The sequence below is a fragment of the Sorex fumeus genome, unplaced genomic scaffold (assembly GCF_029834395.1).
Source record: "Sorex fumeus unplaced genomic scaffold, SorFum_2.1 ptg000008l, whole genome shotgun sequence".
Taxonomy (NCBI): domain Eukaryota; kingdom Metazoa; phylum Chordata; class Mammalia; order Eulipotyphla; family Soricidae; genus Sorex; species Sorex fumeus.
In genome coordinates, this window is record NW_026606065.1 from 79,130,051 (window position 1) to 79,147,442 (window position 17,392).

The following is a 17,392-nucleotide window of genomic DNA, read 5'->3' on the forward strand; positions in this document are numbered from 1 at the left end:
CATGGAATGTTCTTTAACTGTTTCTGGGCACCAAGTCAAACATGACAAAAAAAATAATACTAATAGTAAGGTATCTAGTAGCTTATGCCTATGAAAGAATAAAAGGTAGCTATGGAATTTTACTACTTGAAGTGCACCATATAAAAAAGAAAATTCTTTCGGTGGTTGACCCTTTCAACCAACAAACATGGGCAACTGATACTTATTGTCGGATGTGAAAATTTATGGAGGTCAACTGAATATTGACGTTTTTCTCAGGTTCCCTCTAGGAAATTGGAAACTGTAAGATGTTGGTAGAAAAAAATAATTTCTTAAATAGTGAAACACAGACATCATCATCATCATCATCATCAACATCATCCGTTTACACAGATTCCACCTCAGGAGAATAAAATGTACTTTAGTGAAATAATGTAAAAATTATTCATCAAGAGTGCAATAGGAGTCTGGTCCAAAGAGATGTGATTAATTGAACTGACCATTTTTCGATCACAGTTATAATTACAGACTCTACTTTTCATTTTCTGTTGTTCCTGACAATGCAATGTTTAGCATGGGAGTTTGCTTAGTTGTAGACCAGCAGCTGTTTAGGATACTTCCCAGATATGGAGCAATATTCCTAGGACGATATTGAAGAAAGGATGAATTACCAGCATTGAACCAAGCCCAGCATGATTTCTTACTTACCTCATCTCATGGATTATGATTCTCTCATCATTTCCCATGGTTGCAATGGTAATTCTGGTCAAATGAAAATAGCTATTTAGAGAGAAGTATGATAGCTTACTTCATTTAGTGAGTGGTACTGTTCATAATAGGAGGAGGCGGAGGCCCGGGGGCTGAGTGTGCTATTAAAAGTTTGCTGTTGGATGAGACTTTCCACATCTTCAATCAAAACCCTAGGGGATAAAACAGAAGGTAGTCTGGTTTCCAAGCAAACCTCAGATTTTCCCCTCAGAATCACTGTAAGCACAACATTCCCAAATGAACAAAGGGGAGAAACTGCTAAGAATTCTAGCAAGGACAAGTTACCACAATAGCATCTAGGAGTAGGATAAACGGAAAATCTGAAACCCTCTTGACAGAACCCTTGTGGGCACTGGAGAGAAAGTAGCTTTCTCCTGAATGTCATGTTTTTACCAAATCTCATCCCTTTTCACCATTATCAGCATTTCTTGATCATGATTCTTCTTCTTCATAAAAATGTGAATATTTAGGCTAATGAACAATGTTCTTCAACCCAGAGTAACATTGTATTATTCTATTTTCAGTTAAAACCCAAAAAACCCAAAACATCTTTTCACTTTTTATCAGGATGGTGGTTGACCTAGACCAAATATTCTGCATAGCCAATTATTATTAAATTTCCAGAGAAACAGAAGAAGCTCAGGAAAAGGAGTGGTAAGGGAAAGACATCTCTTTTAATGCCTCTTGAAATGTGCCACACAGTTAACTCAGCAAACATTTTAGCTGAAGTACATCCTTCAAACACCTTGGATAAACAATTTGGAAGTTAGTTATCATTTTAATACAGATTATTATTATTATTATTATTATTATTATTATTATTATTTTGCTTTTTTGGATCACACCCAGCAATGCTCAGGGGTTACTCCTGGCTCTTCCCTCAGGAATTACTCCTGGCGGTGCTGGGGAACCATATAGGATACGGGAATAGAACCTGGGTCTGCTGCGTGCAAGGCAAATGCCCTACTCACTGTGCTATGGCTCCAGTCCCAGTTCAGATTTCTTGACTTTGACTTTGGCCAGTGGCTGAAAGTCAAGACTGCAACATCAGAAAGGTGTGAATTTGATTCCGAGCTCGCCATATCTGTGTAGGCTGACCTTGAGAAAACTCTGGGGTGTGTGTGTGTGTGTGTGTGTGTGTGTGTGTGTGTGTGTGAAAACACTGTTTTTCATTCGCATGAGAAGGATAGTGTTTACTCTGCAGGATTAAAGAAGGATTAAAGGGCGGGGGTATAGGGAGATCGAAAGCTTCTCTGCTGTGAGAAAGCAAAACATTCCATTTGTTAATGATACGGTGTTTTGGATTTTTTGGAGTGCTAAAGAATTTATTTTTATATATGAATTAATGGTGATGGCATTCCCAGACACCAAATATAACCTACCAAAGAGCATTGCTCAGTTTTAGGATAGTGAGATAAATCTGTTTATAGAATGGCTTATGGACATCCAGGAATGTTCACTGAACTTGTGAAGAAAGCAAAACTTCCTTTAGAGAAATTTTTTTTTGCTTTCTCCGGAGATATCAAAGTCTAATCAAGGAAGTGACAACTGTGCTTCTAAATCTGGTACAGAGTAAGGGAAGAATGAGATGGAAGCAAGTAGGCAGCTCTACAGGCCACTCTAGCAGTCATTTTCAGTTAAGGGACAGAAGTCCCAAGAGACTGAACCCTTAGTCCAAGGTCACAGATCCAGCCACCTGGGCTTCCGCACCACTCCACTTCAGAGATTTCCATGTTACCAGGTTTAATGTATTTACTTTTCCAGGAAGCAATTATACGATTCTCTAGTGAAATGCATAACAGGGGCTTATAACAGCTACTCAATAAATATTGAATGATGCCTACCTGAATGGAATTCTGCTCTCATTTAAGTGGGCTTTCACATCGCTTTTATCAGATGCATTCACAAAAAAATGGACTTCTTTATTCTTTACAATAAATTCAGCTGTTACTGGCTGCCAGAGAACAATCTGCAGTTTCAAAGGGGAGAAATTGATAAAACAAAAACTGCTGTTAGTACCATCCTCCATCTGTAGCTAACCATGAAAGTGTATCTATAATGAAAGTGAAAAAGACATTTCTGGCCACTGGTCTCCTTTCACACAAACAATGTTAAGGTTTATTTTGCAGGGAACTTGTTTTATTCTTTTCTGTAACCTCAGCTACTAAAGAGGGCCTGGAACATATTGGGCACTCAAAAAATATTTAGAAAGGCCAGAAGGAATGAGTGAATGACACAGATATATGACACAGGTGCAAAAATGAATGCATATGTCAGATGTTTATATGAGAATATAAGCTTTGCTTAGAAAGAAATTTTATGACATGTTAATTATACTTGACTAATTTTTTTGTGTCATTGCTATTATTATATTGTTTATTTTCCTTTAATATGGTTATTATAGTTAATGTAGTTATATTCTTGGATAATGCTCTCCTAAGAATATTCACATTAAAAAATCTCATCGCACTCTTTCTCTCCCTTTTTTCTCTTTCTTTCTTTCTTTCTTTCTTTCTTTCTTTCTTTCTTTCTTTCTCTATCCCTTCCTTCCTTCCTTCCTTCCTTCCTTCCTTCCTTCCTTCCTTCCTTCCTTCCTGTTTTTTGGGGCCATACTCAGCTGGGTTCAGGGGCAATTCCCAGCTTGGTTCTTGATAGATACATCCAGTGGTGCTGGTAAAACCAGGCAGTGCTGCAGACCAAATCCAGGCTTCAGGCATGCAGAGCATGTCCTTTGACCCATTTCAGTGCCCTAGTGCAATTTTTCAAAACACTTTACATCCCCCCTCCCCTTTTTTTTTATTATCAACATTGTATCACTTTGGTATCAGAATAGGCAGATATAAATATTTTCATTTTATTATTATTCATTGTTCAGATGAAGAAATTAAGGCACATAGCTAAATTGTCTAAAACCACTTACCTAGTAGAAGTGGAAGAATAAGAACTAAATTATAAATCTGATTCATCCTCTTGTGATATTTCCTCTGACCCTGCCAAGGGTACAAGGAAAAGGCACTTCTAAGCTTTTCTGCTCAAGGGAGCAGAGCTGATTCACTTGGCCAGCTGCTGTCCCTCCTGATACACAGGAGACTCAATACTGAGGACCTGTTGCCCCAGGGCCTTGGAAATCAATGACTCTGCATATGGGCATATTAACACAAACCTCTTCCTGGGAGAAGTGGATTTCCTCATAGAGAGGAGTAAAGGATTCACAGCTAACCACACCTTCATCAGAACTGCCCTGCAGGCTAGATAGAGGGTTTTCTATGCAAAATTGCCTTCTCTTGCCATACCTCCAACTGTCTTAAGACCTGATAGCACTCCCTACCAAGCTTTGTGTTCTTGCTTCACAGACACACCTTTCAGTAAGTCTCATACATCTCTGGTTGGGTTGTGATGTCCGCTTCTTGGAGCTCTCAAGCTAATGAGCGTGGAGCCATCAATGTTCTACAAGGATATTTTATAACTTATTAACTTTCTATACTTTAAGGCATTTTGGAATAGCTATAAAAATTTTCATAAGTTTTCCTTGGGTTTTTGATGCTTGCCTCTTGGTTAAGGATCATTGTTTTATAAGTCATGTTTTATTGGGTTTTGGTTCTCAACACCTCTTTGTAAACATATATTTTTTATCTCAAGGTACTATTGCATGAAGAATGCTGATTCTGGGAATAAGCCTAGTCATGTGATTATGGGAAGGAAGCAAGAAATAAGAAGGGAGGTTCTAAATACTAGATCTAAATCAAAGATGCAGGAGAGAGCATGGAACACAATGCATATACCACATAAAATCAGTATAAAGATAAGTAAGGGAGGAATTACCTCATAGCTTGTAGTAAAATTCTGGAGAAGTTGAACTTGCCAAGAAGTCCTAGGAAGAGCAGTTAAGACTTGGCCACTGGGAAGAAAATAAACATGATTTTTGTAGCTAATACAAAAGTGAAAATGGCATAAATTATACTGGGAGAGACGCCTAGGTAACTGTGAAAAAGAAAAAAAATATGTATTTTAAGGAGAGAAGATCATGCTACAGACTAAATGTTAAAAATAGTGGGGATGTGCTCTGAGCTCAATGAGCAAAAACAGAAACACAGAGGCTCAGCCTCCACCAAGCAGCCCAGTAAATCCTCAGACAGTGATTTTATTTGCACCATCATGAGATACAGCAATGATCACAAATTGACTTTAATTGATCTATTTTCTGATAATTCCTTTTACATTTTGTTGTTCCAAGAAGCATGAAGTAAATTTGTTATGTGCCTACTAAGGGAGGCAGGAGACTTGGGGAGTGGGAAGGAAACTGGGACATTGGTGGAGGGAAGATGACTCTGGTGGAGGGAGGGTATTAGAATATTGAATGCTTGAAACAACTGTATTAAGAACAAGTTTTTAAATCATGGTCTTTAAATAAAAAGAATAATACATTTATTAAAAACTAGTGGGGTGTGGGATGTGGCTCAAGTGATAGAACACAAGATTCGCAAATGTTAGGCCCTGAGTTTGGTCCTTGGCACTACATGGCTCTCCTCCCTCTCATTCCTCTCTCCCCTTTATCCCATCTCTGCCATCTCTTTCCCCACCCTCCTCCTCCTTTATAGGAACCACAAAGAAGCCTTCACAACAGAGAGAACAGAGGGGAATGCCCTGCCACAGAGGCAGGGTGGGATGGGAGGGATGGCGGGGGGGGGGGGGGGATACTGGGATCCGTGGTGGTGGGAAATGGGCACTGGTGGAGGGATGGGTACTCGATCATTGTATAGTTGAAACCCAAGCACAAAATTTGTAAGTCTACAAGTGAACCTCATGGTGTCTCACTAATAAAATAATTTTAAAAAGTATTAAAAAAAAAAGAGGCCCTCACAACAACAAGAGAGAGAGAGAGAGAGAGAGAGAGAGAGAGAGAGAGAGAGAGAGAGAGAATTTATCCTCTAATTCTTTTTATTCCTAAGGAATTGCAAAATCAACAGCTCGCAAGTGAGAATCACTTGGCAGAGCATTTGCTGCTTCCCCCCACCCCCACCCATGTGCTTGTGTGTTTTAATTTTAAAAATTAAATATCTGATGGGCTGGAGCGATAGCACAGCGGTAGGGCGTTCGCCTTACAAGCGGCCAACATGGCCGACCCGAGTTCGATTCCTCCGCCCCTCTTGGAGAGCCCGGCAAGCTACCGAGAGTATTCGATATGCCAGACACAGTAACAACAAAGTCTCCAATGGAGACGTTACTGGACCCGCTCGAGCAAATATCTGATGCATAAGTGAATATTTATGCTAAGCAAGATTAAACTAATAAGAAAGCCTGTGAACCCATTGCTGCATATAGAATTCCACTTCACAGGTGATCTGGGAGATTCTGTGTGTACCTCCCCAGCCTGAGGCCCTGCAGAGCCAAAGCACAACAATAAACATTTTCTCAATCTCTTGTTTTTATTTTAAGTCTGAGATATTATACAAATTAATTCTTAAAGCTTATGTTTATATTTGTTTGATTTAATTTCAAAGATGTTCTACTGTATTTTCCTGTGACCCACTTTTTCACTCAAAGTTGCCTTTTCTTCTCTTGTTATTCATGCAACATGATTTATTATACTCTTAATAATAGTTCCATGCATGCAATGTTCTAACACTCCACCCAGTCTCCCAAGGTCCACTCCTACCTGCCCTTTCCAACCCTCACATCTCCAGTAAGCTCAGTTGTATAAGCCAACTCTCAAGACTGTTGCCTTTAGACATTTGTTTTTTTTTCTTATTATATTTCTTTATATCCCCCGCACGAGAGAGATCATTCTGCAATTGTCTCTTTCCTTTTGACTGGTTTCACTCAGCATGATATCCTCCTGTTTGATTCATGTAGTGTGAGAGACAGATTCCTCAGTATGTTCATAGAAAAGGGGGGAATATGAGAAGCAGCTAGTTCACCTCTTTTCACCCTGGTTGTAAAGATTGTAGGAGACAGCTCAGGCCAGGAAGGATATATGACCTAACTGAGCTAATTGGTTAACAGTACCAGTTGGTAGGAAGCAGCTCCGAGCCGGAGAGTCAGGAGTCAATACACCCATATCTCTTACGCATCCTGTGTCTAGCTGATAAGATGCTTTCTTGATGTATGGGAATATTTTGCTTTCTTGACATATGGAAATTGGGAATATCTTCCTAATTGGGAATATTTTCTTGATATATTGTTCTTGTATGCTTTTGTTCAGTTATGAAATGTTTGAAGATATTTATGCCTTTGGAATTGTTTTTCTTTGTGTCTGCCTCTGACGCCTGCACACCCAGGATGGCTATAAAAACCCTTGGCTGTAAACACTCTGGGTAGAGCTCCGACCTGAGTCAGGATGTGATGTCTCGGCCCCAGGTAGATGGAATAATGTCTCAGCCCCAGCTAGCTGGAATAATAAAATCTCAATGTGCATTTTGCGTTTCTGCTGGACTCTTTGTCTCTTTGAATATTGAGGGGTGGTCTTCAGTCCTAACAGTAGCAGTAAGTTATGTAATTTCATCTTTTCTTATAACTGGTAGTAGTATATTGTGTCTATCTACCACAATTTCTTTAACCACTCATCTGTTCTTGGACACAGGGTGTTTCCAGATCTTAGCTACTGAGAATGGTTCTTCAATAAACGTAACAGCACAAATGACTTTTCAAAATGTTCTATGCTCTTGGGGTAGATACCAAGAAGTAAAATTGCTAGGTTTTTTTCATTTGTTTCTTTTGTTTGGGGTCATACCTAGCTGTACTAGGGACTTATTCCTGACTGTACTTAGGCATTACTCCTGGCAAGCACAGAGAACCAAATGGGTTGCTGGGGATCAAATCAGGGTCAGCTGCATGCAAGACAAATATCCTGCTTGTTTTACTCTCTCTTTGGTCCCAGGAATTGCTCAGTTTTATGGGAGCTCAGTTCTTAGTTTTTAAAAATGTCTCCTCACTGCTTTCCCTAGAGGCTGAGGCAGTCAACGTTTCCACCAACACTGGGTGAGAATCCCTTTCCTCCACCTCTGTGCCAGTGCTGTTGTTTTTGCTCTTTTTAAAATGTGTTCTAATCTCAATATTTCAGTGTCAACATTATATCCTTATTGGAATAGCTTGTCATGTGATTTGTGCAGGAATTTGTTTATACACATGAACAAGTTTAGGTAAGAACTGAAACAGTATCCATAGTGAATCCATAGGCTTTGGAGAAACAAGTTTTGTTTTATATATTAATTTTTTTGAATTTTGAGGCACATCATACAGTGCCAGGGGGAATATGTACTTGGGGATTACTCCTGCTGTTCTCAGAAGGACCATGAAGAACTGGACATCAAACCCAGGCCTCCAACACTCCAAATGTACACTCAGCCTGCTGTGCTTTCTCTTTCTTCCTACATAGATAATTGAAAAAATTTAAGATAATTGAAAAATAAAAAAACTTATTTGCAAAAGGAATTGTAATTCATAGGGGTAGGCACAATTTTAGTTTCATAGGATAGTATCAAATTATTTCTCAAACTTTTTCATCATCTTTTTACTGGTAATGAAAAGATACATAATTCCTTCTCCATGCTAACATTGGGCACAGACTTTTATAACTGTCTGTCTAATGACTGTGAAATGGAGTTCCTGTGTGATCTTATTTTTAATTATCTGACTTACTAATGAGTTGTTACTTCCAATCTATTATTTTGGGGATACTTTGCTGAAATAATCTTATAATAGTTTTATACTGGTATTAAAATTTTATTCTTATGTCTAAATACTCCCATCAAAGTACTAACCAGGCCCGATCCTGCTTAGTTTCTGAGATCAGACAAGATCGGGTGCGTTCAGGGTGGTATGGCCATAGGTATGGGCTGGAGCGATAGCACAGCAGATAGGGTGCTTGCCTTGCACGCGGCCGACCTGGCCGACCCAAGTTCGATTCCTCCACCCCTCTCGGAGAGCCAGGCAAGGTACCAAGAATATCTCGCCCGCACAGCAAAGCCTGGCAAGCTACCCATGACATATTTGATATGCCAAACACAGTAACAACAAGTCTCACAATGTTACTGGGCCCGCTTGAGCAAATCGCAATGGGAGGACAATGCTACAGAGCAATCTAAATACTAATCCTTTTTTTTTGTATGTGCATTGCAAATGTCATATACCTGCTTTCATTGCCTTCTCTTTATGGTTTTCTTTGGGAGAAACACCTGTGATCAGGAACCACCAGGGCTATACCTGCAACTCTGAGTGGGGTAGCACGCTCTGTGGTGCTGGAGACCCACCCAGGGCCTAGTACTATTAAGACTGTGCTTTGCCACCTGAGCTACATTTCCCAAATCCTTTATGATTGATACTTATCCATCATTATCCATCATCATATCCAGAGTGCTCTCTTGGCAGGGCTTGAGCAACCAAATGCAGAGCCTAATCCTTGGTGCTATCTCTCTTGTCTCTGGACACTGATTGAGAGAACCAGGATTGGAGATGGGAGGAGTTCATGAGGGCTGATGGTAGGAGATAAGACTGCAGAGTTTCCTGATATCAACGGGAATGAGTTCACTGTGACTGAGAAGGCAGCTGGCAGTGAATAAGTCAGGGTTAGCACATTTGAAGGGAAGGTCAGTGTGGCAGCCAGAGGATCCTGACTTCCAGAAAACTTTGTGAAGAGAACACAGAGTTCTTGGGGACAAAATAGATAAATAGCCAATAAAGATGTTGCTCAATCTTTAGAGAATCAAAGCAAATCAAGGATGAATAAAGACAAAGGCTTTGGATAGCCATCCCAATTAAAAGTCATAAACCGTTTCCTAGTGTTAGGGCCCTGATACAGTTCCAAGGCATGAATTCTCTTCCCTACATGAGGAGTCAGACCCTACTAGATAAGTCTCTAGAATAATAAAAAACCTCTACATAGGACAAAAAGATAGCTCAAATGGCTGGGTCACTTGCTTTGCAAGCAGAAGGTCTGTGTTCAATCCTGATCTCTCACACTACCTTGACCACCATCCTGAGCACTCCCATAGCACGGAGCTGAGTGTGGGGGAAAGGACCCCAAACCAACCAACAGAAAGGAAAGTGTATGCAGTTGTTCCTAAAGTTGGTGATAATTGTCCCCTCCACTTGGGGGCTACTGGAACAATCCAGTGGGGCAGTAGCGTTGGATGCCACTGGGGGTGGGGCGTATGCATTCTGTTCGCTCACTTAAAGATGGTATTTTTTCAGGGATGTACTGAGTGATATTTTTTTTTGAAAAGAGGTTGATAAACAAAAAAACTGTAAAACTCTGGGATTTTTTTCCTCATTAGCATTATGATGAAATGACATTAAACACAATGACTTTATTTGAGGGACTTTTGCATTCAACTATTTGCATTCCTATCAGAAAAAAAATCAGTAAGGTCTCATTCAAATTGGGAAAGACATCAGCATACATTTACATATACCATCAGTTGGGAATTAGAGGGAAGTATTTCGAATATTCACTTTCCCACTCTGTCATAATATAGTCTAAACTGAACTAACCCTTTGGATTTCCTTTCTACTACGCCAAGAACATCATACAAATCCTAGATCTTCTGGCAAGTAGATCTTGAAAGGAATATATTCTCCCAAGGATAGCAAATAAATATGTAGATTCAGGATCTGTCACATTAGGGGAATTTTAAGAATCTATTAGTCTAAAATCATTTAAGAAATACCCCCCAAATTAAAAGATGGAAAACTTCATCTTAATAGCTGCCTTTTCAAAGAAGGAAGTTCTGTATGTTTAAAAGTCCTGGTAAGGTCTGAGGCTATAACTCAATGGTAGAGCATTTGCCTTGCATGTGCGAAGTCTTGGATTCAATCCCCAGCACTGCAAATAAATAAACAAATTAATTAAAAGTTCAGAGAAGTCATCTTTCCACCAGAGGCACAGAAAGAGTTCTATTAAACTGAAAACTGCCTCTGTGCACTTGGGTCATTTCAGTCTCCTCCTGCAGCGTGCTCGAGAGGGAGGGGGGACACCATGCTGTATGTAATTGACCTTGATCGCAAAGAGGATATTACAGGCTGCCCTCATGCAGGGAAGGTGGCAGGGAAGAATCTGTTTGACATTTGAGTGATTATTTTAGGCATTCTAGGGTACTCCCACGGCCAATTTTGTTGAAAATAAAGCAAATGCAGCAGCCACAGCCCAAAAGGATATGGTGATTGTGGGTTTAGATCTTGGAGGCTTGTCTGTTTGGGGGCCCCTGGACTAGGGTGGGAGTTGGTGAGAGGAGAAAAGAAAGGATAGCAGAGAAGTGGATTGAAGAATGTTGATTTCTGTCTCAGACCTGACACATCTATGGGTTGTGGTTCATGTTTCCATGTTCCTCTTGTGAGTTTCCTCAGGCAATAGAGAAAGGTGAAAATTCCAGAAGAACCCAAAGACTATGTGATGTAGTAACTTGGTGTGAGTGGTGTCAGTGTGGGAGACGCAGTGTTATGCTGCCAGGATTTCCATCCTGAAGTGAAATTTCCTTTCCCCAATTTCTGGGTGTGTGGCCGACCCAGGTTCAATTCCTCTGTCCCTCTCAGAGAGCCCAGCAAGCTACCGAGAGTATGCTGCCCACACGGCAAAGCCTGGAAACCTACCCATGACATGTTCGATATGCCAAAAACAGTAACAAGTCTCACAATGGAGACGTTACTGGTGCCCGCTCGAGCAAATAGATGAACAATGGGAAGACAGTGCTACAGGCCAGTGTTACAGTGCTGGTTGCAGTTAGCTGAGTCCCTCTCCAAGACTTGACTTGACTCTGGAAGGGCATGTGCCAAGGCCATCCTCCTTCCTAGCTAGAGTCCACTTCCAGTGACTAATGAGTTTGGACTCTTGTCCCATACTCCATGCCCCAACATGGGCAACCTACAAGGACAATCCAGGCTCTGGTTCCCTGGTAAAAGCAGTGGTGGCCTTGGCTGTGACTATACCACGGTTCAGCTTCTCTGCTCAATTCTCTTCACTTTATTCCTCCACAAACATTGGTCCTGAGTTCACTTTCCAGGAAGCTTCCTCCATGAAAATTTCTATTTTGAAGCTTGCCTCCTGGTGAAACTAGGCCACAACAGATACAGATGACTACTACTTGAGATAAAGCTTATAGGAGCGGTTTAAATATTCTACTACAAGAATACAAAGCCAGAAGTTATTTTTGGCTGATGGAGTGAGAGCATGGGAAGTTATTTTCAGCTTAAGTTCTAAGACAGCTACAACTTGACAGATGATAAGGAAATGAATAGCACAAGACTAAAATAGGCAAACATATGGATAGATAAGTTGGAGGTATTGGAATGAATGCTGTTACATAAGTGAAAATATAGTAGCAAAGCTCAAGAAATGCCAGAGGATTAATATAGGTGGAAATATGGAACTTAATTTAGGATACAGCAGGAAATAAAACCAGAATGAATGGGCAGGCTAGGACCATTTTCGTATAGTCTTAAATATTGGGATCCGGGGCTGGAGCAATAGTAAAGTGGGTAGGGTAGGGTATTTGCCTTGCACATGGCTGACCTGGATTTGAGCCTCAGCATCTTGTATGGTCCCCCGAGCAATGACAGGAGTAGAGAGCCAGGAGTAACCCCTGAGCATTGCTGGGTGTGACCCAAAAAGAAAAAAAAACTTAAAAAAATTGAGATTAGATTATGACCCTGTTCACTAGGTTGTCACTCTTTTCGCAAGGGCAGTGTTTTCAGAGTTTGGGGTAGGGTGGCAGAATTGGCAAGCTCAATGTTATCTTTTAAAATGAAGTATAAAGAAATGGGTATTTATTTAACTAAATCATTATGTTTAATTTTAGCATGAACTTAAACTAACAATGAAACGGGATAATTTACAAAGCAGGGAGCTCTCCGTTATTCAAATAGAGGCTGCATTTCAATTCTATTTAAAGAAAGTCAAGTATTGACTAGAACATAAGACACTGGGGGAATTTTTCTAAGGAACTAAAGGAGGGGAAAGTAATAAAGTTAGTCATTAGAAGGAGAAAAAAATGTATCAAGGTGAAAAAAAAGTGTTCTCCAAATGTTATTTCATTTTTATTTTTCTTTACTCTTTAAAATATTTGTCGGTCAAAATTTACATGCAAGTGGTACTACATGGAATGTATCATGTTAAGCGAAATGAGTCAGAAAGAGAGGGATAGACATAGAAAGATTGCATTCATCTGGGGAACATAAAGTAACAAAATAGGAGATTAACAGCCAAGAATGGCCGAGATTAGTACCAGGAATTTTGCTCCATGGCTTGGACGCCAGCCACACATGCTAGGGGAAAGGGCAGCTCAGATAAAGAAGGGAGCACCAAATAAAGGGTGTTGGGAGGATCCTCCCAGGATGGGAGAAGCATGCTGAAGGTAGACTATAGACCAAACATGATTGCCACTCAATGCCTCTTTTGCAAACCACAACACCCAAAAGGAGAGAGAGAACAGAGGGGAATGCCCTGCCACAGAAGAAAGGTGGAATGGGGGGATGGGGGTGGGGTGGGAGGAATACTGGGATCATTGGTGGTGTAGAATGGTCACTGGTGGAGGGATGGGTACTCGATCATTGTATAACTGAAACCCAAGCATAAAAATTTGTAAGTCTACAACTGTACCTCATGGTGTCTCACTAATAAAAATTTAAAAAAATATATTTGGCGGTCAGATCATGCAATACTCAGGGGTCACTCATGGCTGTGTACTGGAGACCAAATGTGGATCTGTGGGTCAAACTAGGATCAGATGCATAAAAAGCAAGCACCTTAATGCCTATCTTATCTCTGCAACCCCAGATCCTTTCCCTCTATTTCTCTGTATCTCACTGCCCTTTTTCTGTGGTGGTAAGAGTTGAACCCAGGTCTCATCCAGAGCAAATGCCAGGCCCTATTAATTTCTCCCCTTTTATTCCCCAACTGCATTAGTGATTTGATGAGCTCATACCAGGAGCTGGTCTGCTAGGGTCCTACAGTAGCTGAAATTTTTCAGGCCACCTGGCAGTATACTGGGTAAACCAGGGTCACACCTCTCAGTGGTTGGGGACAAAGGGATGAAACCAGATTTGGTTACATATAGAACATCTGCCTTAAACTCTGTATCCTCTATCTCTTACTTTCTTAAGAAAACTAAGGTGATTTTTAATTTTTATTTATTTATTTTTTGCTTTTTTTAAAAAAATTATTAGTGAAACACCATGAGGTACAGTTATAGACTTACAAATTTTTGGGCTTGGGTTTCAGTTATACAATGCTCCAGTACCCACCCCTCCACCAGTGCCCATTCTCCATCATTTACATTTTTATAAAAATTTTTGTTAGTGAAACACCATGAGGTACAGTTGTAGATTTACAAATTTTTGTGCTTGGGTTTCAATTGTACAATGATCAAACACCCATCCCTCCACCAGTGCCCATTATCCACCACCACGGGTCCCAGTATCCCTCCCACCCCTCATCCCCTCGTCCTATCCTGCCTCTGTGGAGGGTATTCCCTTTTGTTCTCTCTCTTAAGGTGATTTTTTAAAAAAAAGTATTTGTGAAATGTGTAAGAGTAAAACCATGTTGGCAAAAGTACCCCACAAAATGCATTAATATGTAGAACTTCAAATAGTGAGCTGCAATCTTCCTATCTCACATTTGACGCAAATGCCGACCAGTTGGGACCACTGAGAGTCTCAAATCAAAACATTCTGAAAATCAGTTTTATGCCATTGTGTCCCATCACTTGGCCAGGAAGAAAACATGCATGAGTGCAAAGACTGTGAGGACCAGAGACACTACCTCTTTATAAAGTGTTGCTACAATTCTAGAGTGGGTGAGGTTTGGGGGTGTGACTTCATTCACCCCATCTAGCAGGGAGTAGTCCTAAAGCAAGATAGGAGACGCTGGACATGCTTCCCCCAGCTGAGAGACACAGAGATTGGTGCCTTCTCTGCTCCTGAGAAAACTAATCCCGCGTGGAACTGGTAACAGTTTAAAATTTAAGGGAGCACACTACGTAGTTTCTGTGCAGTTGTCATCCAACAGCACCCCCTACAGGATTGGAGGGAAACAAGTCTGGAGTTGAAATGAGGACTTAAGTCGTGACTACCAAGAAAGAGAAGTATCTAACAGGGTCTAAAGAATTCCTTAGGAAAGGAAATCTTTCATTTAGAATACAGGAATAGAACTTTAAAAAATAAAGTCGTGTGTGTGTGTGTGTGTAAGGAGGGTGAAGGATTTGTTTTCCTAATGAAGAAAATTATTTGAATTCTACTTTGGAGCCAACATTATTTCTTTTTATCCCCTGTTTATTGAGCTAATGTAATTTAAAATACTTTTAATCGTAGCTTCAAGTATACATCAATCTGTCCCAGTACCATATCCACTACCAGAGTGCACTCTTCCCCTCAAAGTCCCCAAACCTCTCCCATTCCAATTACCTTTCCCCACCCCCATGACCCCACTCCCCACAAGTCAACTCAGTTCTGTAGTTTCTTGAACCATTTCTTCAGTTCTGTCACTTTTGACCATTTGTTGCATTCGTAATAAGTACCCCACATATGACAGAAATCATTCTGTATCTAACCCTTCATTCTGACTCACTTCATTCCCCATGGTACCCTCTAGTTAAATACATGTGGTGGCAAATTTCATGATTTTATCCTTTCTTACAGCTGCTTGTGTGTAGATACTAATACTTTTTTTTTTTTTTGCTTTTTGGGTCACACCCGGCAATGCACAGGGGTTACTCCTGGCTCTGCACTCAGGAGTTACTCCTGGCAGTGCTCAGGGGACCATATGGGATGCTGGGAATAGAACCTTGGTCGGCCGCGTGCAAGGCAAACGCCCTACCCACTGTGCTATTGCTCCAGCCCTGATACTAATACTTTTGATCCATTTATTCAGTTGGACATTTGGGTTATTCCCATATCTTGGTTACTGTACTAAATACTGCAATTAACACAGGTATGCATATGCCCTTTCAAGTTAATATTTTTGTGTTTGGGGATTAAAGGTCAAGAATTAGTATCACTGGGTTGTATGAGAGTTCTATTCTTATTTTTTTGAGAAATATCTATATTGCTTTCTGTAGAGATTGAACCAGATGACAGTCCCACCAGTAGTGAATGAGGGTTCATTTCTAACCACATCCCCAAGAAACACTAGCCATTTCCAAACTTTTTGATATATTTCATTTACACCAGTGTGAGATAATATCTTCTTATTTTGATTTCCATTTCACCAATAAATAACAACGAGCACTTTTTCATCTGCCTATTAGCCATTCTCTTGATTCTTTGGGGGAAGTGTCTGTTGATCTCCTATCCCCATGTTTGGACTGGGTTGTTGAATTTATTGTCATTGAGCTTTGTGAGTGCTTTATCATTCTTGGACATTAGCCCTTTATCTGATGTATTGTGAGCAAATATTTTCTCTCACTTGGTATAGAGTCTTTTTATTGTAGCTTGAATTTCTTTTGACATGCAGAAACTTTTAAATTTGATACAGTCCCATTTATTTATTTTTGTTTTGTTGTTTCTGCCTTTGTAGTCAATTGGTTGAAAACACCTCTGAGATCCACTTCTTGGAGAGTTATGCTTATGTTTTTTCCCCCTCAATATTTTATAGAATCCAATCTACTCTCAAGGTCTTTAATCTACTTTGCATTAACTTTTTAAAATTTATTTTATTTTTATTTCATGTTGATATATTTTTTATTAAAAAAATTTTAATAGTGAGACATCATGAGGTACAGTTGCAGACCAACACATTTTTGTGCTTGGGTTTCAATTATACAATGATCAAATTGCATTAACTTTTGTGAATGGTGTGAGATATACTTCAAATTCTGTCACTGGCTCTGTTCTCCCGTTGTTCATCCATTTGCTCGAGCAGGCCCAGTAACGTCTCCATTGTGAGACTTGTTGTTACTGTGTTGAATACGTCATGGGTAGCATGCCAGGCTTTACCCTGCAGGCGAGATACTCTCAGTAGTTTGCCGGGCACTCCGAGAGGGGTGGAGGAATCGAACCTGGGTCTGCTGAGTTGGCCTCGTGCAAGGCAAACGCCCTACCAGCTGTTCTATCTGTTCTATTGCTCCAGCCCATAATTCAAATTGCATTTTTAAAAGCATGTGGCTATATAATTTACCCAACACTACTAGTTGAATAGACTTTTCTTGCTCCATTTTATGTACTTAATTACTTTGTCATAAATTAATTGCTCATAAACCTGAGAGTTTATCTCAGGATTGCCAATCCTATTCTATTGGTTTTTGAGTACCTTTATTTCAATACCATGCAGATTTTATTGGTAATAGCTTTGAAGTACAATTCATACATGGGAAATACAATATCCCTATCTATTTTTTTCTTAGAATTGTTTTGGCTATATGGTTCCACACAAATTTAGTAGATCCTGTTCCAAGTCCTTTATGAATGTCTTTGGAATTTTAATGGGGATTGTGTTGAATCTCTATAATGTTTTGGGTAGAAAAGTCACTTGACATTTATTTCTTCAATCCATGAACAAGAAATACTTCTCCATTTCTTAAAGTCTTCTGCTTCTTTAAGCATTGGTTTATAGTTTTCATTGTATAAATTTTTCACCTTCTTTGTTGTTGACTCTTATATATCTGATGTTTTTTGGACAATATTTTGAAAGGGATTGTCTTTTTAAATTTATCTTCCTTCT

The 17,392-nt window shown here is 39.9% G+C and overlaps 1 protein-coding gene across 1 annotated transcript in view; it reads right to left on the reverse strand.

Moving 5' to 3' along the window:
• Positions 1 to 17,392, reverse strand: part of CPB2 (carboxypeptidase B2) — a 48,606-nt gene that overhangs the window by 24,748 nt on the left and 6,466 nt on the right. The window contains exons 2-4 of the mRNA XM_056109877.1: positions 4,570 to 4,645; positions 2,592 to 2,716; positions 788 to 899 (exon numbers count right to left, since the gene is read on the reverse strand). Of these exons, the coding sequence (XP_055965852.1) occupies positions 788 to 899; positions 2,592 to 2,716; positions 4,570 to 4,645 (313 nt within the window). The remainder of the gene's footprint in view (positions 1 to 787; positions 900 to 2,591; positions 2,717 to 4,569; positions 4,646 to 17,392) is intronic.